General features: G+C 34.6%; 2 protein-coding genes across 8 annotated transcripts; both read right to left on the bottom strand.

Moving 5' to 3' along the window:
* Nucleotides 1-818: 818 nt before the first annotated feature.
* Nucleotides 819-19,167, bottom strand: Pten (phosphatase and tensin-like protein). Of its 4 annotated transcripts, none has more exons than XM_018512784.1 (10): nucleotides 18,488-19,167; nucleotides 17,206-17,740; nucleotides 16,882-17,098; nucleotides 16,555-16,684; nucleotides 16,198-16,476; nucleotides 15,964-16,109; nucleotides 15,627-15,790; nucleotides 15,271-15,552; nucleotides 14,755-14,932; nucleotides 819-2,098 (listed from the first exon to the last, which is right to left on the bottom strand). In XM_018512784.1, the coding sequence occupies exons 2-10, from the start codon at nucleotides 17,380-17,382 to the stop codon at nucleotides 2,079-2,081; spliced, it is 1,593 nt and encodes a 530-aa protein (XP_018368286.1). In that variant the 5' UTR covers nucleotides 17,383-17,740; nucleotides 18,488-19,167; the 3' UTR covers nucleotides 819-2,078. The 4 variants fall into 4 exon arrangements, with proteins under 4 accessions (XP_018368286.1, XP_018368285.1, XP_018368283.1 ...); XM_018512783.1 differs by lacking the exon at nucleotides 819-2,098 and adding an exon at nucleotides 7,783-8,647; XM_018512781.1 differs by lacking the exon at nucleotides 819-2,098 and having other exon boundaries at nucleotides 14,266-14,932.
* Nucleotides 19,168-24,285: 5,118 nt separating this feature from the next.
* Nucleotides 24,286-26,998, bottom strand: LOC108764490 (ATPase family AAA domain-containing protein 1-B). 4 transcript variants are annotated; one of them, XM_018512758.1, is made up of 7 exons: nucleotides 26,778-26,998; nucleotides 26,227-26,398; nucleotides 25,872-26,114; nucleotides 25,605-25,806; nucleotides 25,164-25,360; nucleotides 24,907-25,079; nucleotides 24,286-24,782 (listed from the first exon to the last, which is right to left on the bottom strand). In XM_018512758.1, exons 2-7 carry the CDS (start codon nucleotides 26,380-26,382, stop codon nucleotides 24,620-24,622), a joined length of 1,134 nt encoding a protein of 377 aa, XP_018368260.1. In that variant the 5' UTR covers nucleotides 26,383-26,398; nucleotides 26,778-26,998; the 3' UTR covers nucleotides 24,286-24,619. The 4 variants fall into 4 exon arrangements, with proteins under 4 accessions (XP_018368260.1, XP_018368264.1, XP_018368263.1 ...); XM_018512762.1 differs by having other exon boundaries at nucleotides 26,804-26,998; XM_018512761.1 differs by having other exon boundaries at nucleotides 26,817-26,998.
* Nucleotides 26,999-27,458: the final 460 nt, after the last annotated feature.

The raw sequence follows: 27,458 nt of genomic DNA, 5'->3' as shown, positions 1-27,458 counted from the left end.
TCTTTTTAATTTGTAAGATCGGACTCACTTGATGTCATAAAGATCATATCCGCGTATCGAGGTCACGATGTACTAACAAAACTTAAGCTCCTATTGCGGAATAGAGAAATATCGATTTATTCTACTACAACAGAAGGTTCGGTTTTTTCTTTTTCTTTTCATTCTTTCTTTTTTTATTTTTTTTTTTTTGTTTAATTAAATACTAAACGCGCAGAAGTAAATCAAATGACGTCACTTGTTTATTGCTTATCCTTATCGATCTAACGTAAAAATCGTCTATTCATAATTTCAACTATGATGGAGGATCTTACGTACTCATTCTCTCATAACGCGTTCTTAAACGCAACGTTATATCTCTAACTTTCTCGTCGTTAATCCTCCTACTAAACGATGGCATAATATAAAAGATCAGAATAGAGTATTAAAAACCCTGGTACAACATGATCATAAATAAAATACATAAACGATCCAATTAATAATAATAATAATAATAATAATAATAATAGATAACAAAGTCTATTTTTTCTTAGAAACGATTGTATTTCGATGTTGAACACCAATTGCATACGTCAACAATCAGTCATCATGTTTTCTTCTCTCATTTCCTTATCATTTTAACGCGATTAAATTAAGAATGGATGACCATTATACAAAATTATTGTACGAAATTAATGGTAGTGTGCACTTTTATCGAATAACTGTTGATATACCATATTAATAATTGATATCCTGCTTTATATTGGCAATAAAAAAAGAACGAAAGGATCGTACGAATTTCGTTGATAACGAAAAAAAAAAAAAATATATATATATATAGACGAACTTAAAGTAATAATAATATCAGCGCGCGAATACACAATGTTGCGAAAAATCAGATATCTACGTCGTCGAAATGAATCGTCGCATCACGTCGAAGAGACACCAGAAAAGAAAAGAAACGCTTGCGTAGTACGTATATTATATACGAATAAAACATATCGGAGAAAGATAATAATAAATAATAAATTATTCGCGCGCGCAAGACGCAAATATCGTTATTGCTCTCCTTGGAGAATGAATGAATAAATAAATAAAAAAAAAGGAGAAACTCAATTAACATTCATTTGTGCGCGTTATACGCGACAGCGCGTATTTTAGGGATTATTTGTATTCGAGTACTCGGGGAAGTACTTCATACTCGAGACTCTCACTCGACTTGTTATACGAATCCATTTCCGACAGCAAAACGCGTTCGATACGCGAGACTGAAACGAAAATGTTTGCCGAATATTCGTCTTTCTTTAAATAAAAAGATCTCTAGCTAGCACTAATGTGAACAGCTTTTGCACAGAAGAAACCAAGCGCCTCTCCGTGTAGCAAATTCGAAACGCTCCTAAAAGCTTCTTCCATTAAAATTACTTCCGCATCTTTATTTTATTACCTCATCTCAACTATTTCGCGATAAAACGTTTTCAAAAGGATAATTTTTATAATTTTCGTAAAAGTATCTCTATCTATTTGGCGCAGCCAAGACAAGGATTAATGTATTGAACGCAGCGACCACTGGGCCTGAAGTTCGACTTCAATTCGAATAATACCTTGTCGCAACACTTAAATGATACATTAATTCATAAAAATACATTTGCGTTTATACAAAAATCATTTATTCGCTATCTAATAAATCGTCGCGATTTATATAAATGTCTCCCGAGGGAAATTTCCGGCGATAACCGGGATTAAAAAACAAACTGGCGCTTTATTTCTTTCATATAAAAGCCGTGTATTGATCACGCGCACGATGCGACACACGACAATGCGGTAAATTAATTATTAACTCTAAATGATAACGTAACTGTTTTCTTTCGTGAAGCATCAGCGTGTGTGTACCAAGAAGAGTTTTTTGTGGGGCGGGGGAGGCGGGCAGGGTGTGTATGCATGCGTGGTGTGGCAGGCACGGGATGGCGATGGTGGTCGTTTCATCTATTCGCACACACAATCGATTCGGTAATCAAGCGGTGCGAGGTTTTCAGCGGTCAGAGGTTGATCGTCACAGGGTTTAGCCCCGATCGGCCCCGCCATCATCAGTCAAGTCTCAACAGTCACAAATATGTCGACTCCCCTGCAAGCAGACCTATCGTCAGTCGTGGAGAAAAGCGCGATGTCGAGACGATATCGCAAATTTTCTGGGTCAACCAACAGCTATTGGGTATTTAGAAAGAGGGACTGTGCGAACTAATGCCGTTTATGAAGAAGCGAGGACAAGCGAAAAAAAAAAAGAGAGAAAGGACGAAAGATCTTTTTACACGCACATTTATGTTCGAGGATGTAAAAAGATATGAAGCTGACATTATTCTTCCGTTCCCCAGCTCTCAACGCATTTTCCCAAATTTTCCTCTCACTTTTTTTTTCGATTAACGTATTATTTATGTTGCAATGCTGTTCTGTTGGATGAGAATATCGTTTCAATTTAACGTGTAAAAATGGTGGAAAATCAGAATCAATTATCAAATTAAAAAAATAAGTAAAATGCGTCGAGTTTGAGGAAAATTACGCAAAAAAATAAACTTTATTATGCTGCATTTTATTTGCATAAAATATGAATTTTCCGAAACTTTTTTTGCTCTTGAACTTACCCTGGCGAACGCAACGAACCTGATTGCGAAAAGAAAATAGATCAAGATCATACATTGCGCTTACATTACTCACTCTTAAATTCATAAATACGAGAGACACGCTCTAAAAGTGGATTATACAATGATTTTATTTCGCAATAATGATAAGAGATTTAATCATATGCCTTTATTACATTCATTGCAGAGTTCGATCCGACAACTAATAGTTATTAGTGTCAATGCTTGCGATCGCAATGGGGTTGTTAAGGCAGGAATATTAATACAAGTTATATCGAACATGTTTTCTCGGACAAAGGACAGGCTTATATAGACGCAGACAGACACATATCCGTAAACATGATAAAATATAACTCTAGAGTTTGTGCGCGCTTTAATCTCTTTATAAATTCTGGAAATGATCAACTGGTATAAATTTGCAGTTTTCGTTTACAAATATTCTCTCATAATGTATTGTACAATATCTACGTGTTGGAGAAAGTAAAAATCGAAGGAAAAGATGCGGCTCGTTCGAAAGAACACGAACAGGGATATTCTTACACAAACTGCATCGTGTAACATTTATTTGTCAGTAACTAACGTATGTATATATTCACAATTTTATGACAAAATTTTACTCTCGTCGACACCGACTGGTGCGATATAAAAAATCGGCGAAGTAAATGTATTTCGGATTGCTCCGCGCCTTCTAAATTGATCTCTATTTAATCCATATTTTTGTTTCATTCTAAATGATAAGTGACGGGTAATTCACGCGTAATCGTTTTAATTAATATTCGTATATAATATAATATGAGATCCTATATATTTATACGCATCGAGAGGTACGGCATACATACCTGCATCCAATTTAACAATAAAGAGAAAGTACAAAAATACGTTTATCGCGTAGATGTAAAACGATCGAGTGTCGAGTAAACGCGTTCGTGTAACAAAATGTACGAGAAAGAGTTTCGTTCGTCGCGTTTGTGAATTATTATACGAGGCGATCCAGAAAAATTGGAGATTAGGAAAAGGAATGTATTCTCTGAAGAGAGGGCGACTTTTTTCATTCAAACATGTATGAACAAAAGATTATGTCTCACAAAAAATAAATGACATAAATAATATTAATATAATATTAAAAAATCAATGATATAATATCAATATCTCCTACATGTAATTTTTTTAATTATATGCCACGGTATATAGACAAATTTAATGAAAAAGTACATAGACAGATAAAAAATTGTACATTTGTTTAATTAACAAAATACGAGATGTTATTTCTTTATGAAGTTCTGTTTATAAAATTCGCTTATCTATGCAAATAGCAATTAGACAATTACAGTCGAATTCTCTCTCTTATTTAAAAAAAAATAAGCTCTAGAGGGCTAAAAATACATCTCTATTATGTCACCCTTTTTCTGGATCGCCCAAGCGTCTTTTAATGTAAGATTATTGTCGTGGATCGACAATAATGATAACTTTATGGTAATCTCCATAAAGCTTTACGCGCAACAGTAGGAATAACAGAAACCGATCGTTAATACGCGGCGGCGTACAAAATTCATGTACATGCTGTTTTAGGTAAAGTCGGCCTTAAATCGTCCGCCGGTGTTAAAAATAAGCTTCTCGCGCCGCTTTTATCGCGACTCGTAGCTGACGTGTATACTGATCAGCGGGAGGGGAAACCTCGGTTCCGGGATTTTCTCTCACTTTTTGCGAGATACCGAGATTACCGAGTTCGCTCTTTAGACTCACTTAAACGCAACAATCACTGGTACGCAGATATATATAGCAAGGTAATCGGAACGCTCATTTCTCATCTTTTTTTCTCACACGCACTTTTGTACAACGAATTTGTTTTGTCATGTCGAAAGAAACGGCTTTGTTGATTCTCTCCTCGTCGGCTTCGCTATCGACAGCACAAACGGGATGTTCCAATTCTCAATTATTTCTCCTCCTCGTGTTTCGCACGAAAGTGAATCCTCTCCAAATCCAAATGGGTCTTATTTTTCGATTAATAAATAATACATCAATCGATATGAGTCCTCTACAAACTGTACATCTAGGTGCTTCCAATTACATTCGAGAACGCGCCGAAAGAATATCGAGGATAAAGTCTGAATAATTTCGAGAAGGCAAGAAATTCTTTAAAAATTCCATCGTCTGAATTATACCAGAAACATAAATATTTCCTTAAATAGGATTATAAGCAATTTTTAAAGCAATAATAACAAAAATAGTATCGTATTATGAAAAGTTTTAATTTTCATTTCAATGAAACGGTCAAGCTAAAACCCTCTGTCCTGGATATTTCTTCATACTCTCAGATCCAAGTACGTGTGTATTACGTTTCTGATGGACCATTTTGTTAGAATCATAACTCGATTAAATCGCAATTTTGATTTACAGCTTTGTTTTACGCTACGTGTAGGAACATTGACGTTATTATTTTACGGAAGCTTTAAGGGAAACCCCTAAAACTTTCTAAGTTAACTAGCGAAAGATCCAGGTCAGTGGGAGCTTGCTAATAATTATCAGACGTATGTGGCTGCATGATTATTAACACATTTAAAATCCAGTAATATTTTTCGTACACAAATATCAATTAATCGAATTAATTGATATACTTATCGCTTGACATTGAAAGTAAATTGACCAATAACATAGTTGCTTAAATATATAAAAAAAAAACAAATCTAGAAAATATAGCATCTCCAAGCTGCATAACATTGGTGTCTCAGTTTTTAAGTTTTATCGTTTGATCATCATATTTGAAGTTGCAAAAATAGTTTTGAAAATGCTCGATCAATCATTAATAAATAGATTATCAAGAATGAAAGTTAGATTATCTTAGCCTTCTTTTTTCTATCACTTTAATTATTTATAAAGGAAGAGTATAAAATGTCTTATACGACAAAAAAACACTTCCACTCATTTATCGTTTAAGCAACATTTTTCCTAACGATAGTCATAACGAAATTGATCTGTATATTTTATTAATCGAAAAAGTCAACCATTGCCGAGCGTTTGCCGATTGCGTTCGCCCGCGAACGATGTGTTTCTCTCGGAGATTATGCAACAACGACTCGCGGCTTCCAAATGTGTACCAGGAAGCTGGACAGATGTGTATGTGTATACATATATATATAAATGAGAGATGCCCAGATATACCTCATACACACGCACACGCACGCACACAAACACAATTCTCAGAAGAAGTTTATTAAAGTCAGCATTCATAAAGAGGTGCAGTGACATTTTTTTCTGAGACATGGCAGGTGGTTTCGCAGTGTGTATTTCATAGTGTTAGAACGTAATCCTAACTATACGCGCGCGTTACTAGAATGCTCTATCGATGCAACACAAGACAATGCAACGGACAACGGATCATACCGGAAAGAAGTTCAGGATGTCGAGTCGGCGTATAAGCTCTCTGTATAAACTCATTATACACGCAAGGATGTCCACAAAGAATCCACGATGGGAAATCCTTGAATGTATCTACTATACTTATTAAGCACTTTGTATGCTGAAATAGTGCTGAATATTAAGTGGAAAGAATATTTGAAGGGTAATTAATATATTTTTTTCTTTTTGTACACTCTTGCACACGATGAATCGTGCTGAAAATTTACGTCGAAAAGATATCGCATACGAGAAGAATTTGAGAATCGATCATCTTTCACCTTTCTATACAACAATCGAAAGGTATCAAGCAAAATAACGAGCTTTTCTACAAAATCATTTTATGAAATATTAGAATTAGATGCAGGATGTCTAAAAAATATCGTGATCAGCTATATCTCTCAGCTACAAGTTTCTTGATAAATTAAATGTCTTATTCAACATGAACTTAAAAAAATATAATCACTTTTAACATAAAAAAAATGCGACAAGTTGATCTTCAAGAGGAAAATCTATGCAAAATAATAACGTATGAATAAATTGATTTCCCAGTTAATTTTAAAGGATCTCCACTTTACTTACTCTTAAAGATTAGAAAAGCCGTGCGAAAAATGCGACAATATCCGATAACTTTTACATAAAAATCGCGTCTAAATTCCCCGGAGCAAACAAGGAGAGAATCTGGAACGTCCTGCTTACAATTCGATGTAAATAAAAATCAAAGAAGACTTTCGATCTCTCAAACGCGCATTACCAGTCAATATTGAGCTCTATCAGCACAACAAATCCCCTGCGAATCTTGCTCGATTACAAGCGTACGAACCACGAGAGACTCGCAAGGATATATACGGTGAGAATCGGTTCTTTCAGCGAAGAAATCACGATGGCGGTTGCATTCCATACAATATTCTCTCTAGACGTTATTATTATTGACTTACGATATTTATTCTTATGAAAATATTCGTTTTTTTACAGCATTATTTTCTCATTTTCTTTTCTTTCATCTCAGTCCATATATAGTTCATATAAACATGCACTTTTGCTACGCCATATATGTATATATAGCCCGTTCATTTATTTTCGACCATACTTCCTCTATCTAACAGACACAATGTTTCTACGTCTGTCGTTTTGAAATTTGGCTGTATACTTATTCTTTTCTTTTTTCTTAATTAAAAAAACCATTAATCACAGGTTTGCAAGCGGAAAAAGTTAGGGATAAATTATAAAATACGTATATCGTTAATATATTGAGCTTGGAAGTTCTCTATTCTCGCATTTTGCTTCGTTCGATAAGTGGTACACAAAACGGGACAGCTTCATGAAGTATTCCTCGAATATTTTTATGCTTAGAAAAGATCATAGTAACTCTCTCATTTCGCATTTAGACGAAAATAACATTACAAACACGCGTCCATCATCAACTTAGTGTCCAAGAATTTACAAGCTCACTTATAACAAATGTAATAATCGCATGTTTAGCCTTAAAAGCTTTATTTAGAGAAATTCCGCCAATTTCTTAAGCTTTTACATGCATAGACAATTTTCAGTACAATTCGATGGATCTGCATTCAATAGGTAGTCAGGTTAGTCAGAGAATAAAACATTAGCGAGGAAAATTAATTAACCGACATATTCTGCATTAGTACCAATTATATCTAGACATAATTAATTGTTTAAAATTAATCGAAAATTTAACAAAAATCTGTATTTACGTGCTTCTTTAGAAAATCAATATTTGAGATATACTAATAATAAGTATATATAAGTATATGTTTGCATTTATGTATAAGACGTCTTGTATATAATTTTAAGATATTTTCCAATAAACTTTCTTCAGATATATTCAGATAAATGAGAACTTGTTCGAACATGACAAAAATTGTCTATGTGTCCAATTGCCAGATGAAAAGAATTAAGTGCCATGCACAGAATGAAGTGAGCAACGTTGTCCACAAACGGTATCGCTTACAGAAAATAAAAAGAGAAAGGAAAAGTCCAAGTAAAATGTGCTTAATATAAACAGTACATTATTAGTAAATCTGTGAATACGTTAATTTTGATTAGGTTCTTACGGATAATAAATACTTTCGTCCAGTCACTCGGGTCTTCTCGCGCTCTCTTTCTCGCTCATTTTCTCTTCCATTTTCTCTCTCTCCCTCCCTCCCTCCCTCCCTCTCTCTCTCTCTCTCCACATCCATTCATGACAGTAATCATTCGCAAAACCTAATCTCTACGCTTCTCTGTTTCGTGTAAATCGTGTAAAATCATCGTCAACGTTAAATCGTAATGGCAAGAAAGCTATTAGTCTCAATATCTTTTTTCCTTCTTCATATAAGAAAAAAAATCACATTAGCTTGTTCTCTGTGACCCTAAAAAGAATACTAACTCAAGTACAAAAGCTTAAACGTAAATGTGGACGCGTAGTTTCTTCGACGCGGTAAGGTGTTTTATGATCCACAGCACAACGTCCGTGTCCATGTGTGAATGTATGTGTCTGTGTACATATATGTGTATCTGAAAATTTATTAAATATTAATGAAGTCGAAGGATGATTAGGGGTGATTGGCGATGGGCTCACAAAAGATCTATCATCCCTCCATCCGATAGAAGACGGTACCGGCCGACACGCTGGTCCAAGTCCACTAAGGGTGAACAGACACAGAGACATAATCGGTCAGTCAGTAGTCACAATGGCTTATCTTAACGATTTTACATGTAAAGAACGACGGTGGAGGGCAAAGTGTTTCTTTCGTTTTAATCTCATTTAATTCTTTCGCTCAAATTGTAAAGCGAGACACGTCAGAATTCTATTATTAGAAACTCGAAATTTATCTTTCAAGTATGCGAGAGTATCTTATATCGGAAAATTGGACGGTGCGATAATTCGATGAATTGATTGTTATATGCGGATTAGTAAAGAGAAAAATTACGTCCGTTAAATTGACTCGTCACTCCTACCGTCACCTTCACTTTGAGAAACAGTATCTTGTCCTACAAAAATTATAAATGGTATGATACTGATAATACGTAATAAAGATAGATGAACCTGCAACAATATATACATTCTGACGGCATGCATAAATGTACCGACGGCAGTATAAACATATTAAGAACAATAACGATGCACTAAACAGAGAACAGTGCAGTGTTGAGTCACAAAATATTTCCTATTTTACAGAACAACATCGTTCATACAATGTGGTCGTGATCGTGTTTTAATAATTAATGTAATATGTAAACAATATAAAGAATAAAAGTGAGCATGTAAAGAACACTTGAAAAAAGACTGCTTCTGATGTAATTTTCAGACGTATTAATCATAAAAAAGATTATTTAAAAAGATATCATGAGATAGCGCAATGCAATCTCTCTCTCTAAATTAAACTTTTCGATCAAGAGTTTTTCTTTCTCTCTTTCTCTCTCTCTCGATATAAAAACTTTTAAATTACAATAATCTTCAGAAAATAAAAACTTTATATATACACAAGCAAGATTTAAAAACAGAATTTCCTTCGGCAGTCTCCTTGCAATTGCGATATGAATCAGGATGTAATATTTCTACACATAAAAGCAAATGTAATAACGCATTCAGTGCAATAGATAGAACGTAAGCCTTTTCAAATTAATCTAATCCGACTTCAAATATGTATTATAATAGATATACTTCGATTTTCTCAACGAGCATGAGGGATAAGGGTATCAAGCATTGAAAATATAATTGCAGTTACGGATGTCGTAAACGCTACACGATCCTTTCAGAAGAAAGAGAAAAAGAAGAGAGAATGGTTGAGAATGTAAAGAAAAAACATTGGAGATAGGATTGAAAAAAGTAATATGTATGTTTCTCTACAGAAATAGGCGCTGCAAATAGAAAATGTTACAAAATGTATAGTACCACGTATTTGTATATAATGTATATATGCATATATATAATCCTTAAAAGTATCGAATTACAGAAGTACATTCGTAAACATAGTAGTACATTCGTAAACATGGTAGTACTTTGAAAAATCGTTAACATCTCCATTACGTTAAGTAATAATTGTAAAGATGTTCTCGTGGTTGTGTGATTGGAGAATAGCGACATATGTGTGTATGTGTATATAATGTGTGCGTGCGTGTGTGTGTGTGTTGTGTGTGTGTGTGTGTGTGTGTAATAGCAGTAGCGTTTTCTAATATAATAACACATTAATATTACTAATAATAATGATATAACAACGATACGGCTAATAATATAAGTATACGAATAGTATCACAAAATAATTATTATACAAGTAAAACAGACGTATCTTGCTTATACAGATCTTACACATGTCTCAAACATTGTAACAATATCTTCAAGTAGTCGCAATTGTATAAATTATTTACATGCAACAAGAATGATATGAGGAGTTTAAAATAAAATTTAAAAAAAGAACGGAGAAAGAGGGGTAAAGAAAACGTAATGGGGTTTCGGTATTTGCTTATATTCGTTCGAGATATCGAAAAAAGATATGAAAGGTATGAAAAAAATGAATTACTTCTTCGTCAAAGTCATAATACATTCAACATCCATGCTTTTTAGAAAGTCCAAGTACAAATCTCAATCCTACGATTACAAAAATGTTGAGAGAAATCAAAGAGGGACTTGTCACGTTTCCGCGTTAGACTCCATAAGAGTATTCTAGACCCAGCTAAACGTTCGTCTACGGATTCTTCAATCAATTTTAAATAAATTTTCCCTTAGCCAAGATTTTAAACGAGATAATTTGTCGCATAAATTTTCAATTTCCAACATTAAATAATGATATAACACATTATATTTAATTTTACTTTTTATATCTGTAACTGGTCCCCAACTTACAAATCTGTTGCGTTAAAAATAAATAATACTACTTAAAAATAAATAATAAATAAAGTTTTAAATAAGAATTTAATTACGCTTTTAAAGTTTAATTTCCGAAAAGGAAATTAATATCAATTTTTTTATTATTAAAGAAAAATCGACTCTGAATTAATGATATCAAAGATACCACAGACAGGAACTGCCAAGTCTAGTACACTCTTCTACGCTGTGCTACACCGAATTAGTCTGTCAAAAGTAGTTCTTAAGAAAATACATCGATATAATTAATCGGCTACGTATGTACAAAATTGTGCGATGAACACTTAATTCTAGCTTCGGGGAGAGTGTGGGGGAAATACACTTCTCCGAAAAATTTACTCGCGATTATATCTCGCGAATTCCTGGCCATTCGACAAACTAATTCATCTATTTTTCACGAGCACAAGGTGAAGAAAACGCTCGTAAAAATCTTTATCGTTATATATCTTACTTTTATTTAACTAACGATTTTTTATATGTAATAAATATAATTCTGTTTACGACGCATTCACGGAACATATGGAGTGCGTCCTATTTTTTACTAACTAACCGTTAGAAATAATCGCCTTATTAAAATCATGAAAGAAACCCTTCTCACTCTTTTCATTTCCTACTTTTTTTCTTTCTTTTCCTTTGAGAGTTATAATAAGGTATATATGTATATACCAAATTAAAGTCAGACTCCGTGCGAAAAGTAAAACGCGCAATTACTTTACCGTATCACAAGTCTAGCCTTATACAAAAAAAAAAAATAATCCGACAACATAATACTAATAATGCTATTGCGTGCTACCGCGTTGTAATCGAATTACCAATATCTATAATTTCGCCTAGTTAATATAATGAAAAAGAATCGTAGACTTCGACAGTTAATTACGTAATAACTACATGTTTTTGACCCCGAAGCCAGTTGTGTGTTTTGTGTATGTATGTGTGTGTATATATTCAACCGTCTAATAATTTATCTAATAATTTATGTTTCTTTATATTTTATACATATATTCTATGCAACACAGTTACGTACATATCTTAATCTAAGAACGCGTAACCCTCTCTCTCTCTCTCTCTCTCTCTCTCTCTCTCTCTCTCTCTCTATATATATATATATATATACATATATATAATAAAAAGCAATTACCGACAGAAAAATGATTTTAAATCTACTCTCAGATTTTCCTTTTTCTCTTCTTTTCTTTCACGTTATCCGCCGTATTTCCTCATATAAAGTCCGAGTTCTCGTCTGAGAGAGTCATTATTACGAACCGAGTATAAAAATCATTATCTAGTAATCAGCAGCACCCGCGGCTTATTTTAATCCCACGACGTATATAAAGGCTGATTTCTACGTATTTGTACTTCCATGTCGTCGATAAACGGACAAACGAAGGTTTCCTCACGTACGTCTGAGCCCGTGTGTTTAAAAGAAATCCCAGAAACTTTCGATAAAATATCAGTTTTAACACCGCTTCTTAAAACTGTATTTTACCGTCGTTTTCTCACCGCTTCTTCGCTTCTCTCTATTTTGTGTCCTATTTATAATCGCCCCAACGGCAAATAAATTGCTCCAGAATTATAACACGATTACTTTTGGTGGAATAACTATTTTTCAGACTGTACGCAAACCCGACGCATTTCTGTCACATTAAATAAATGTAGTTACATTTGTAAATCTTTCTATAGTTTCTCTCGACGTCTTCATATATATCTTCGTCATATTCATACACAGATATATATACAGTCATATATACATACAAATACATACATATATGTATGTACGTATGCATGCATGCATTTATATATGTATATGCATGTGTTTACGCGCGCGTGTAGATGTATGTATGTATGTATATGTATGTGTATGTATATATATATGTGTACCATGTAGTTATAATCATAAAACGAATGGTCAACGAGCAACGTTATTTTTACGAAATAAAGTGCTTCGACGCGAATGAGATGTGCATGGAGACGCGAGCTCACAAAATTGTTTTCATTTAGAAGATACCAAAAAAAAATTTCGGATTCACCGCACAGCTTGAACGCGCATATTCTGCGTTTTCCTCCTTTTCCTTTCTATGTATATCCACGTTTTGCGGAAGGCTTGGCTTAAATTCGCGATTGTTCTCTACGCAATTCAACTCTAACGTGCTCACGGAGCATTATTCTAATTTTCCTTTTTTACAACCAGCTTACCGCGAAAGAGAAGTATGGATGAAATTTCAAGCTTTATCTAAAAAAAAAATATATGCCGTCAATTAAATTTAAAATATATAGATGTTTTTGTTCTTATTTAAAATAAACATGTTAAATAAATATGAAAGAAAAGAGAATAGAAATGTAATCAATGCAAGTGCCAAGTTGCTTCGTAATTTTGACGCGTTAAAAATAGAAAAAATTACATTGTTATTTTTTTAAAAACACATTATCGCATTATAGGCACTAATATTGCACATTCTGTGATATTGGTTTATCCGAAAGTTCTGTCGAACGGAAAAAATCGATTGTGTGCGCAAATACACGCGCTATTTCAACAAAAATATAGACTGTTAAAAAAAAGAATAAAACCTGCTTCGACTGAACAGAACAATTTTATATGTAGATACATTTTAAATTGCAAAATGTTATTAGAATTTAATTTATGCACGACTCTATATTAATTTTCTTCATTTTTGATATTCGAGATAATACAACGATTTACAGTAATTTCTATACTTGAAAGAAAAAACTGGAAAAGAAAGCCGATAGTTTTTCGGTACAAAATGGTTTTTTCAACTACCTATCGATATTTAAATTACAAATCACTATTGATACTAATTTACTTTAGTTTTTCTTACTCATGATAATTTTGTCCTATCTTATTTTAAGAGTCTCTTTTAAAGTTTTAACAAGTAAATGCCCATCCCATTTGTCATCATTTCAACAGCACGAAAAACCTCGGAAAACACGACAAATCGTAGCAGAGGCAAAATATGCGTCTTTTCTTTGTAGATTGCGTTAGAACTTTATCATGTTGAAGTAACCAAGAAATGGCTGTTGTAAACATTTCGAATGTGCATCTCCTTGTTAAAATCAAATTACACCGGTGCTACTTCTCTCGGTTTCTACGTGGCGAACCAATCAATTTACTCAAATTTACTCAAATGATTTACTCGAAACTCTTGGTGCACATTCACAATAACAACTACTTCGTTAGCATTATACATAGCGAATCGACCAACAGTTAATAGTAATCGGTAAGACATGAATCGTCATCACGAAAAAAAAAATAAAGCTCATGGTCCCACGACAAAGAAAAAGAAAATGTGTGTGTGAGAGAGAGAGAGAGAGAGAGAGAGAGAGAGAGAGAGAGAGAGAGAGAGTAAAAGAGAGTGAAAGAGTGAAAAACGGAACGATAGTGCAAAAAGAGAAAGAGAAACGTAACGAGCGGAGGTTACTGCAAAAAAATGTCGTAGAACGGATTTCTCCGGATTCTAGTCATCATTTTGCGCGTACTAAGCCGTCCAATGCGCGTCCACAAAGAAAAAAACCAAAAGAAAAGCGGGACGCGCACGTCGCGACTTTGCGAAACACGCGATTTCGTGAAAGCGCGAAACGCGTTACGGTGCGAAACACCGCCGACCGTTCTTAAGTACCGAAAGCATTTGTTAAGCTACTACGTGTCGAGAGTGGCTGAGCGAGCGAACGGTGCGGAGGAACGTTTCGCGCTCGCACCGGAGACGCCCTGCCTGTTACTGTTCCGATTCTTGTCGCCACGCGACAGCAGACCCTTGGCAGTCTCCTTGAGACTGCATCGCGGACGGAGACTGCTAACATGTGTACGGCTACTGCTGTGTGTAAGAGGGTGGTGGTGTTGGTGGTTCACCACCAGGGATGCAGAGGACTCACCGGATTCCCAACCGTCCTCGTCACCGGTAGTGTCACACTCGCTGCTGTCCGCCTCGCTCGACTCGCTCGGCGTCTCCTGACCACCCATCCCCAGCTGCACACCATCGCCACCTCTGTTCGTCGTCGCTGGCACAGCTGGCGATATGTTCCCGCCCACGCTATGCATAAATAGACTCACCTGGAATTAAAAAAGATCGCGAATAATCGATCATTGTATATCCTGCGATTGATAACATCTTATTATTCGAATTTAAATAGATGTATATTTAATTGCTTTAATTCAAAAAAGTTTGACTAACAAAATGTTTAATGCAAAGTATTTGGAGTTGAGATACACTGATATACACTGATTGTATACGCTGTACATTTTCAGAATTTGCATTCTAGCTGTAAGTGGTAAAATATTTAATACTGAATATTTAACATTAAAATATCCGATATACATTCTATATATACATTGCTATACTTCTTTCTACTTTCTTTAATTATAATTTGCGAGTACGAAAAGAAACTAACTTTAAAATCCGGACTGTATAGTTTGTGATTTTTATCCTTGTGTACTTTGTCCAATCCTGACTTATCTATCCGTAAAACGAGAGTGGGCGGCATAGGACCAAGACTCGCCAATGATCCAGTTCTAGGTTTCACATGCGACATAACCATCGGCAATTCCATGGCTGTGCCGTCGCAGCTAAATGCCCTCGCCGATCTTTCAACATGTAAATCGCCATTGTCGCACTCGGAATTCGTTTTCTCACGGACGAAAAATGTGTTAAACCAAAAATGAAACATCTTTTCCTGGAAAATGCAATAAAACACAGTTCATTGATCTCTGTCGTGTTAAATAAGTTAATATAAATATTGCAATATACCTTTCGTTTCATTTTTGGCTTATAATTATAGAACTCCACCCGTATATCTCCCGTTAGAGCGACAGTGTGTTGCAGTGAGATGCATATAGAAGATGTACCTTTCCGAACCTCATAATCATCAGAAAATATCCTTTTATTTGATTCCGAGATTACAAAATGCAGACCTAAAAACATGACATACAGAGAAATGTAAAATAAGGTATAAATAAAAAGTTGCACAGAAAAATATTACAAAATTAGAGAGAGAAAGGTACGTTTTATTTCTTAAAAAGTTAGTAAAATAAATTCCCGTTGTTAACGATAACAATCCATACATAACTTTTATACTAGTACTTACAGCCTTGACCTCCATTGAAAATAGGAGCCGGATCCAGTTGTATTTTACGTAGTAATAATGTCACTGGTTCATAACTGATACCTTCTTGGAGGAGGGTAGCATAATAATCCACATACCTTCTCTGCGATGGTATCGTTACGCCTTTCCTAGATCATAATAAAGTCGAATAAATAAGATAATTCTCAATCATCGAGACATTATGTACTAAATCCTCAAATCTTCTGTAATGCTTACCTATCGTGAGTCCGTTTAGTTCCATAATAATTAAGGGCTTCCGTGGCAGTGGGAAACTGTTTGCTGTGAAGTAAATAGCAGCACACCATTACACCCGTCCGACCTTTGCCCGCCTTGCAATGAACTGCGGCCACATTGTCCTTATCTTGGGATAACCACGACTGCACGTCCTCGCAGAAAGGCTTAATCTGCTCCAGCTTTGGTGGATTGTGATCATCGAATGCGTAAGTAGCTACTCTCTGCTTGAACTTTTTACAATCATACGATCTCTCAGAACACCTAAAACATTATTATCATAATGATACACCAGTCATTTGTCATAAAAGAAACGTTTTAGCGTTAAATCTTTTCACTTACAGATTATAAATTTTATAATGGTCTTTATGCTTCGATTCCAGTAGTTTAACAACGTCATCAATATGATTTCTATACACTCCTTCCAGTTTCTCAGCAGGAAAACCCATCGCTATTAAATTCGCTTTTATATCTAATGTCATAACGCTCGCTAAGGAATTTATCCAACATCAATTGGTTTATTGTATTAAAATACAATACACAGAATACTATGTATTGTGCATATTATATTTACATTGTTAATGTAAATAGAGCATGCACAATGCATGACATTCTAATATCTAATTATTTCTAATTGTTTATATGTGCAAAACAATAAGACAAGGATACATGTGAGATCAAGATTAAAACCATCTTCTGTGAAACGTTTGCGGCGTTTGCTGACCAGTCCCTTTATGGGATTAGTCATCTTCATGTTGCTGATAGTATTGGCCATACTCGGCTGGCTTTGTCTTAACTCTCCTGCTTCGACTTCGATCGAATCACTTTCCGCCACCTCTTCGGGAATCTCTTCTTCTGCCTTTTGATTCTCAAAGGTTCTTTTAACCTGTTCAGAATTACAAATAATAGAATAGAATAAAAAATTTAATTATAATTAACTTTAATAGCATGCTTACACACATTTAAGGAATTAAAATATAAACGCAGGTTCACCTGAGGCTTGTGAGCTTGTGAGGCGTCACATGAGCCCAGTTCTGGTCTTCTTTGTTCCTCCAGACAAACATGGAGAGGAGTTACGGAGGCCGAGATATGCTCAGATATTTTACTGTTCAACCTGCCGCTGGTGGGTCTCCTGCAGGAAAAGCATATACCCATCAATTCCCAGAACATGTGTTCCTCTACTTAGGCATGTTTTTCATTGAGCATGTCCTATTTCTCCACCACGAAGCTCGGTGCTGGTTCTTGATCGGACGTGGATCATTTTATGATGACATATCACCATCACCAGTCTGATGGGATTTCACAGAACACACAACAGTGAAACACCACAGAAAGCGATGATATAACCTTTCGGGAGAAGCTGTCCACACAATCGCGGTGGCAGATGACGCAAATAAGGAATGCACACCATACACTCTTTCGCAGACTCCGTAACCATATAGCTATCACTAAAGACACTGGCCTCCGGATTGCTGCATTGTCCACCGCGGACAACTTCCTTATCTGTAGTCTACTCAGATAGACATTCCTGTTCCAAAAATCACAAAGATCACAATCATCATTATCATCAACTTTGCCAATTGGCAATCAACGGAGAAGAATGAGAGAAAGAGTACTATCTTTACTTGGAAGGAGGTTGAAAGACTCGGTAAATGAACGGAAGCATAAAGGATCACGGAGGTATCGAAGTCGATCGTTCGGGAGTTCACTGAAGTATCACCGGCCTACATTCGCGCGCGTTTACGCCGAACGCGGCCACTGGAGTTAGAAGTACGCGACAGGGATGACGGGTCAGCACCGCGCGATAGAGCAGCGGCGACGAGGGCGATGCTCGAATCGCCGCGACTCGATGGCTCCTCGGGTCCGTCGCGCTCTCGCGATCGAGCCGATCGATGCGATGCGATGGGACGCGATGAGATGCGATAGGATACGATGCGATACGAGACGTCGCGTTACACCTCCGATGTTCGCTTCGCCGTGCCGCTTCGCACCGCTTCGCCAGGCCGGACGACGACGGGGGATCCGCGAGAAACCGCAGGAGAGACGGCGAACGAGAGAAACGACGAAGCAGGATTCTAGGTTTTAGGTTAAGTGCGCTCGCACTCTACTAAAGAGAGAGAGGCAGTGAGAGGAGCGGTTCTCTCTCTTCCTCTCGCGCGCGCTCGGCGGCGGCGGCGGCGCGTTCATTTCTCGCGATTGACGGCAGCGACGGAGGTAGAAATTTGATAGCGTACGGTCACCCGCAATCTCGTGTACCGTTTCGCGAGCACGTTACCTTTTCCGTAGTTGAAAGAGACCGAGGAAGCACGACAGACTCGGCGCTGAATCGAAGCTGATTGAAGCCGAGCGGCTGACACAACGCTCGCGCTGCTCACTCTCTTTCTATTTCTCTCTCTCTCTCTCTCCCTCTCTCCTCTTTTCCCCTTCCTTTACTCACTCACTCTTTCTCTCCCCCCGTGCGGATGGACGGACGACGACTGATCTGATCGCCGTCGTTCTCGCGTTACGTTACCCGGGGGCTGTTCCGCGGCGGAACGGCGGTGTATTACCGGCACCTCGCTTCGCGGCAGCGTCGCCGACGGCACGTAGTACGCTCGACACGCGTTGTTAACGTTAACGCCATGACAGCGTGTGTGTGCGTATGTGTATGTGTGTCTTTTCTCCGCTTTCTCGCCTCTCGACCCCCGCGGGCGGCCACGGTCTCTTCTTCGTTCCGTTCCGTTTCGTTCCGTCCCGTAGCCGCACGCATGCACGCACTACGCACGCACGTTACACACGTATGTATATGTATGCATTTATGTGTGTGTATGTGTACGTATTCTCGCTCGCGACTCGCCGCCGCGGCCCGTTCTCGCGTTTCTCTTTCGGCGCGCACGCTCCGATCGCGTCACCGCGAACGAATCGCGGGATCTTTCTGGATCGGGTTGGAGGAGCAGGAGGAGCAAGAGACGCACCACGGCGCAGGAGAAGCCGAACGCGTCGCTCGTACGACCTCGGACTCCTCGACTCTCATCCTGCCGCCGCGAACGGACTTCGCGTTCTTTATCCAATCTTTGTCACGATTAGGCCTTAGTTCCATCAACTAACAATAAGATTAACTTTAATTTCGATTTAACTTACTGTTTATCTCTTCTTAGAATTAGAAAAAATAAAAAGTAAATTAAACCAAGATTATAGTAGATAAAGATTTTAATCATTATAGTGAAATCAGATGGGTCTTATATCTATTTCTACCACTGTAGATTAACACTAATCTGGATTTAATTTACTTTTTATCTTTTTCTGATTCTGACCAATTTCTACTAATATACAGGGTGTCTTGTAAGTTTTTGTCAACCGCTTTTGTGTAGTTAGAACGGACTAAACTGAGTCGAAGAGTCCTCTATCACATTTTCCAATTTTCGTAACAATTAACAAGATATTAATTACTAAAAATTGCCGAATATTGGTCATCAATAATTTTTTACTCAAATATTATCAATTTTACAGAAAAACTGCAAGAGACAAAAATCATTTATTTTCTTCTCATAGAACTCTAAGAATTTTTTTAGAATTTTTTATCAACTTTTTAGTACTGCATTTTCTTATTTTTACCAACATGAGAAAATATAGTATTAAAAAATTCTGAAAAAATCCTCAGAACTTTATGAGAAGCGAGAAACAAAAGTAAATAATTTTTGTCTCTCGCTGTTTTTCTGTAAAGTTGATAGTATTTGAGTAAAAAATTATTGAATACCACAACATTCAGCTATTTTTAGTAATTAATATCTCGTTAATCATTGCGAAAATTGCAAAATGGTAAAGGATTTTTCGACTCAGTTTAGTCTGCTCTATCTATACAAAAGCGTTTGGCAAAAACTTACGGGACACCTGTATAAAGATTAATTTTAATCTCGGTTTAATTAATTTTTTTTCTAATTCTAAAAGTAGAGTAAGATAAAAAGTTAGTAAGATAAAGAGGTAATATCTATATTTACACTTATAAAGGTATAGATACGATAGAAAGAATAAGGAATTTTAATCTATCAGAAGTCGGGAAATAAATCAAGTTTTGTACATACGTGTACAAAACTGTACTCGTATATCAATAAAATAAATATTCGCGCAAAAATTTATTTGAATATTTACTCGTTCAAAAATTATTGACCTGCGGCAAAATATGATCATTTCGAGTAAAACCATTATAATCCAAATTATTTGTTTTATTTTTTGCAATTATAGTTTCATGGAATATCAGAATTTGTTTAATGCGATATTGGCTTATTTTAGCTGATTGTTCGACTAATACTTTTAATCGATACATTGTATACACAGCTAAAAACGTTCTTAAAAAAATAAGATCATTTTGTTACTCTTGTTGTATCTCTTGCTAGAAAGTATCAGAAAAGAATATCGGATCAATGGGCTTCAATATCTTCCAGATAATAGAGAATTTAAAGGTTCGAAACACACATATATCATTTTCATGCCCCGCTGTGATCCTTTGTGTGCGATATGTGGTGATACAAGTCAATACAAGTGTTGTTCTGTTTTTATTGCTTATTGAATACCAAGAGAGATAGACTAATAATGTTTATGTCGACTTGTGTCACTAAATGGAAAGTACCTACTGATGGCTGTTAATGCGGTCGCATTTATCTAAAAAGACCTAAATGATGGGATTCTTTTCTTTCTAAAATTGGTAATCATCCCTTTTTGGAACACGGTACCATCTGGCTTTTTTCGTCTTTTTCTACCTGAACGTAATCCTAAATGGTTGTGTTCCAAAATTTACTGCCAATACTGAAAATCTATAGTTTACGTTACGTACACTATAGATTTTCAGTATTAGCAAGAAATTTTGGAACATAGCCTTTGTTTCTATTTATATATGAATCGTTTATTTGCCCGGTTTTTCCTTCAGGATGCATCCGGCTTGGGCACTTTGTAATTAAATTCAATCAGATTCCCACTGCAAATCTATAGTCATCCGTGACTCTATATGAAATTTGTTACTTTTTTGCTATCAAAAATTGGTAGTATACTTAAAATCTGTCTCTATTGACTTAACTATCTAGGAAGCTTCATTCTATGTGCTTTCCATTTAGGTCCAGTTCCACAACTCACGGTTAATTCTTAACCGAGGTTCAACTTATTCATTGTCTCTTTCCAATTCTAGAATTGGAAAGAGATGAGAAACAAATTGAACTTCGGTTAATAGTTAACCTTGAGTTATGGAACTGGGCCTTATGCTCGTTTTCATCAAAGCAGATTAATTTTAATCTCTGTTCAACTTACTCTTCGTCTTTTTCTAGTTCTAAAGATTAAAAGACGAAGAATAAGTTGAACCGAGATATATTAAAGTTAATCTACGTTGGTGGAAATGAGCATTAGTCAAGGTTGGGTAGTGCCAAGTTAAAAAGCTAAAAGTTAAGTTGAAAAGTTAAATAATTTTAACTTAACTTCGTTACAGTTTAGACTCTTAACTTTTTAACTTTATTTAGTTACATTTTATCGATAACTATTAACTTTTTATTTAAATTTTTTGAAATTAAGTCTCAGACTCAAACATATACTTCATTTAAAACATACTCTATATTTTACTTAAAAATTTTGTTTGTATATATTATTTACATTATATATTGATTTCAATCTAGCAAAAACCGTATATTTTAATGTATCTAGTTTTTGATAGGTTGAAATCTATATATATATATATATACATACATATATATATATCATATATACATACATATATAACAGTATATATAAACAAAAAGTTTAAATAAAATATATTCTAAATGAAGTATATGTTTGTCATTTCCGTTATTTATAAGACTCTAAAATCATAAAATAGAAAGAAATTTAACTTTTAATTTTTCAATTACTTTTTTTATTAACTTAACTTTTAATTCAATTAATTTCATTATACATTAACTTGTATCTTAACTAAGTTAAATTTTCAAGGTTGTTAACTTTGACTTAACTTAGTTAAAAGAAAAAATTAACTTACCCAACCCTGGCATTAGTGATATAAAAATTGAGGATATAAAACATACAAAAGACACGTTCTGCTTTTGTGACACATCGAATATCAAAATGTTTGTGTTGATTTATATGTCATTAAATGGAAAGCGTCCATTATTTTCCTTCCACATGTAATGAGTGATAAAGATAGAAGCTAATTACAGTGCGTGAGCGCTCAAACCGCTGCAGTTTCATATCTGTTTTCATTAACATAGGTTAACTTTAATCTGTTGAAATTATTCTTGATCTTTTTTTTGGTTTTAACATAAGTCTTAGAAAAAATTGAAGAATAATTTCAACTGAAATTAAAGTTAATCTTCATTGGTGGAAACAGATCCGAGACTGAACGAAAATTTATTTTCTTCTCTCTCTTCGTTTTTAGAACGTACAATTCGCACGATTGTAAAAAACATTTCTCTCTCTCTTTCCATGTTTTTTTTTTCATTTTTTCTTTTCTCTAAAAATGAAAGGAAATACCTGTTTCATTTACATCTCCTATATATATATATACACACATCTAATATCTTTGTCCTTTTTCTTGTTTTCCATACCTTGCTTTTATTTTTAATGCGGAAAATGTGAGAGACTGAACCAGATTTCTTGGTTTATCCAATTCTGAGGATCGAAGAAAAGAAATATCCGTATCATTTTTTTCAAAAAACGCGCGAATGCTTTGTCCTCTGAATGCCTTCCTACGATTCCCTCCAGCCTCTTTATGATATCTATTTCCTTTTCACATTTTCTAACGTTATCTTTAATGTTGGATAATGTAATACAAAATAAGTATTTATGTATATATATATATTTTTTTTTAAACCGCGCGTATTTGATTTAGTTCTCGAAAAATTTAATATTTAGGACATTGATCTTGAAACTTTATCTTTAAACAGAGTTTATTTCTTAGTATAACATGCGTTACATTTCTCTTAATTGTGCGCAACCTGATATAGTTTTAGATGATTTTACATTTTTGCAAGTGTGAATGTTTCTTGGATTTATATTGTTTATTTTTTTTCTGTGTTTTTCTCTCTTTACATACATTTTTTTTTATAATCTTCCTAAAATCCAGTTCTTATCTTGAAGTAGCAATATATACTAGGATTGTGAATATCGAGTTAAATCTGAAATATTCATATCTTATCAACATCTATATTACAAGATGTACCTATTTTATATATCTTTCTTTACATATATTTACAAGTGTGGAATTAAATAGTATATAAGCATTGCTGAAGTTAACTGTGTATAGAATTTAGATTTTACTTATTAAAGATTACTGTTGATTTCATTTTGAGATTGGAAGGCAAAATAAAAAAAAAATTATATGAAAGATTATTATAACATAAAACTATATGTGCAAGAGAATTATTGGTATTTTTCAGTAAACATAATTTATGTATAATATATACTTATAAAAAATTCCTAATTATTTTGGAAAATAATGTTATTAAATTATGTATTCATGTAATTAAATACTATAAACGTAAGCAATAATTTAAATGGTATACGCAAAATTAAGGTACCTTCTTACATTTTACAGTTCCAATTACATAAAGAAATGCTTAAAAATAGTACTCAAAATTCAGTTAATTTGTTATATAACAAAATAGACAAAAATGCATATTTTTTGTATGTGCCTTTTAAAAGGCATAATGTTTATAATAACACGTGTAAAAGCGTATTATATGTAAAAATCTCATGTAGTTTAAGCCTCGATATAATCAATCGGAGCTATCCCAAAATTTTCACATTAATATCATTTTTGTATCGCTATTAACAATTGACAATCGAAAGTTACTCTTTTTAACTTTTGCACAATATTCTGTTATACATTTTATCATATACATAAATTTTGGACATGCATGTCTACTAGCTTTAATTATATTTATATTTTAACTGTATACATTATAAAAAGAAATTATATTTCGAATTTATTCTTTTAATTTTGAAGAAGCAAAAATACCATTTATCTAATAGACATTGTTTGTAGACTTACAACAAATTATATTTTCTATAAAAGGAACTAAATAAGAGAAAATAAAAATTTTGATACAATAAAATGACGCCCTTGTCATTCGTTGTCACCATAGGTACAACGTATCCAGAAGAAAATTCTTTTATATCTTATTATAAAATTTTCCCCTACAATGAACTTTTGCTATGGAATTATAAACACTTCGCTCGATGATTCTATTTTCGCTATTTCAACATCTTAATACTTTCATAAAAATTTTTAAACGTTCACGACAAGGAAACCACTTCCAACGATATCGTATTATATGCAGCTTCATGACAAAGCGGAATATCACTCATCGTTGTGGTAACATCTATCTAACACACGAAGAACTGTCGAAAAGAAACCAGTCACAGACAGCAACTAACAAAGGACAAAGTTCTTTCCTTAATCTAAATCCAGCTGTCTCGTGCTGAGCGTTCCCATGTGTAGTTTCGACGTTCTCATCTTTCTGAATGATTTGAGTAAATCCTCCATCGTGATAGGACGCACGGTATCGTGGAATTCTTCGTCGTACTCGTCGTCTGTATTCTCATATTTAAGTCCGTCGCTGCAAATCGAGCAACATTATAGAAACTGATACAATGTGATTTCAAATTTTGAAATTCACACAATTCTGAACATAACGCACTATATTCGATTTTTTTTTCTATGAAATATTTAAATATACATACTGCGTGTATAAGTAATCTCTAATACGATATATAGACGCATTTCGACAAAGTTCTTGTAAATCAGATCCAGAGAAGCCTTCTGTATGTTTCGCCAATGTTGCAAGTTCTACATTGTCTGCGGTTGGCTCATTTTTCAGTATCAACTGCAAAACTTTTAATCGCTGCTGCTCACTCTGGAACCGATATATATTGACATTATATATCATAATTATGTATTAATAATTATATAAAATTTAAAATCGCATAAATATCCTTACCGGCAATCCAATATGGAAAGTAGCTGGCATACGACGCAGAATCGCTTTATCTAAATCCTGTGGCCTATTAGTGGCTCCCATTATAATCACAGTACAATCAGGATCAGTTATCAAACCATCCCATAATGACATAAATTGTGCCTTCATCATTGCCGTGGCTTCGTGATCCTGTGAATTGCGCGATCTCAAAAACGAATCTGTTAAAGTTAAAAATATATTAAGATAAGAAATTTTATTTATTATGCAAATAGATTGTATCAAATTGTATACATTAATGCGATTAAAATATCATCTGCGATGATAAACTATATCACAAATTATATTAGAATTATATTAAATACATATTTTTTTAAATAATAAAAAAATAAAATTTTTGAGATAATAAAAGCTTCTAAAATAAATCCAGATATATATAACTTAAAGGTAACTATCTTGATGTACCTATCTCATCAATGAAAATAATACAGGGCTGCAGTTTCACTGCCAATGAGAAGACAGCAGCGGCCAGTTTCTGACTTTCCCCATACCATTTATCAGTCAAGATGCTCACATCTAGATTTATAAAGCGTGTTTTTGCCTCCCGAGCGGTAGCTTTGGCCATCATGGTTTTACCACAACCTGGCGGACCATATAGCAATACTCCCTGAAAGTGACAAGCACAAGGTACATCTAAAATATTGGTTTCTCTCTAAGGAACATATCTGATACCTTGGGTGCTTGAGTTAGCTGCGAATCTTCAAATAATTCCTTTCTCTGTATAGGCAGGATTACTGTCTCTTTGAGTTCTTGAATAACACTATCCAGACCGGCAATGCTGCTCCACGATACTTTGATATCACTTGGATCTATCAGATGATTAGCTATTATCATCTCGTAGTCCGTCAGTTGGTCCAAATCAAAGGATCGTGCATACCTGTCGCTTTCTGCTAATTTACGTAACTGCTCCCGAGCCTAAAAGAATTTAACATAAGATACAAATTATCTGCAGTTAATGTTGTTCTACAAATTGAAGACAATTTGCGACTGAAATTTCATTGAGAAATTATATAAGATAACGTCAAACCTTCTTTTTAGCTCTTTGTTTGGTACTTCTGGTAGGATCAAGCTGACTGATAAGCCATCTCATGCTGAAAAAGCCGATTGCTGCAACACACGTCAATCTTGCTACCAGCATCAACACTTCTTGCCGTGTAAGACCAGCACTAGCTGCCATGTTCATTGTTCACTGGGATACTCTGCAAACCCAATACTGTATTGTACTAAACTATTTAATATGATTACACTGAGAGTACAGTCAACGCGATGCTGCAAACGCTTTGAAGCGTTTTTTAATTGGTTAGTTTGTAAAATTCTTTCTTCTAATTAGTCCATCAAATGCTTCAAAGCATTTGGAGCGAGACTTTGACCATAGCTTGAGTTGTAATTAACAAGAAAAGATAAATATATTTAAGAAACGCAACAATTATAGGATTGTTAAATAACAACTGAGAAGTTGCAAGTGCAATAACTTTGAAAAAAATGAACATAGTTTAAGATCTGAAAAAAAGAGAGGAAGATTTGTTAGTGATCACAATATTCTCATTGTCATATTAGAGAAGAAACATGCAAATTTACATTTGTTTATGCGACTTGCAGTTTACCCGCAATTGTTACCGAATAGTTGCTGGCCTATTCCGCGCCGAGGATTACTCCACTACGTATTCCTGACGACTTAACCTCACCGGGACTCACGATTTCGCTAAGCGAAGAAAGCAGACAGCGACTTGTAGGTTAGAACAGAATACGAGTAACGAGAGAGAAAGGAGGAATATGCGCGATATGTATATGTATGTATGTAGTACATTGCGCATGCAGTCGCTGTTTAAACGAGGAAGTTGTTCATCTGCGCTATTGCATTTTCTAAGTTTTTACACTAAAAACATATATAAAATATATTTAAGTACTCGAGTACTGGAATAAAAAGTAGAAAATATCCGCAGAATTATGCAAATGAAGCAAAATAAACAGGTAAACTCAGTAAACGAGAATGGACCGAAATTTTATTTATCCGAATGCGTCAATATACATAGTGACCCGATAAAAAATTTGTCATGCATGAATATGTATAATTATGTATAAACATACATAACATGTATAAATATTTAAAAACAAATATAATTTTATATAAAATATGTCCATACATGTTCTTACAATCTTTCTTTTCTTGTAAAATTATTTTTTAGTGTAATATAGACTAATAATATATAGTAACGTAAAAACATTAAAGATAATAAAAAAGTAATTTTTGCACTATTT

Source organism: Trachymyrmex cornetzi, unplaced genomic scaffold (genome assembly GCF_001594075.2).
Source record: "Trachymyrmex cornetzi isolate Tcor2-1 unplaced genomic scaffold, Tcor1.1 scaffold43, whole genome shotgun sequence".
Taxonomy (NCBI): Eukaryota; Metazoa; Arthropoda; class Insecta; order Hymenoptera; family Formicidae; genus Trachymyrmex; species Trachymyrmex cornetzi.
This window is presented reverse-complemented; position numbering and strand designations above follow the sequence as displayed.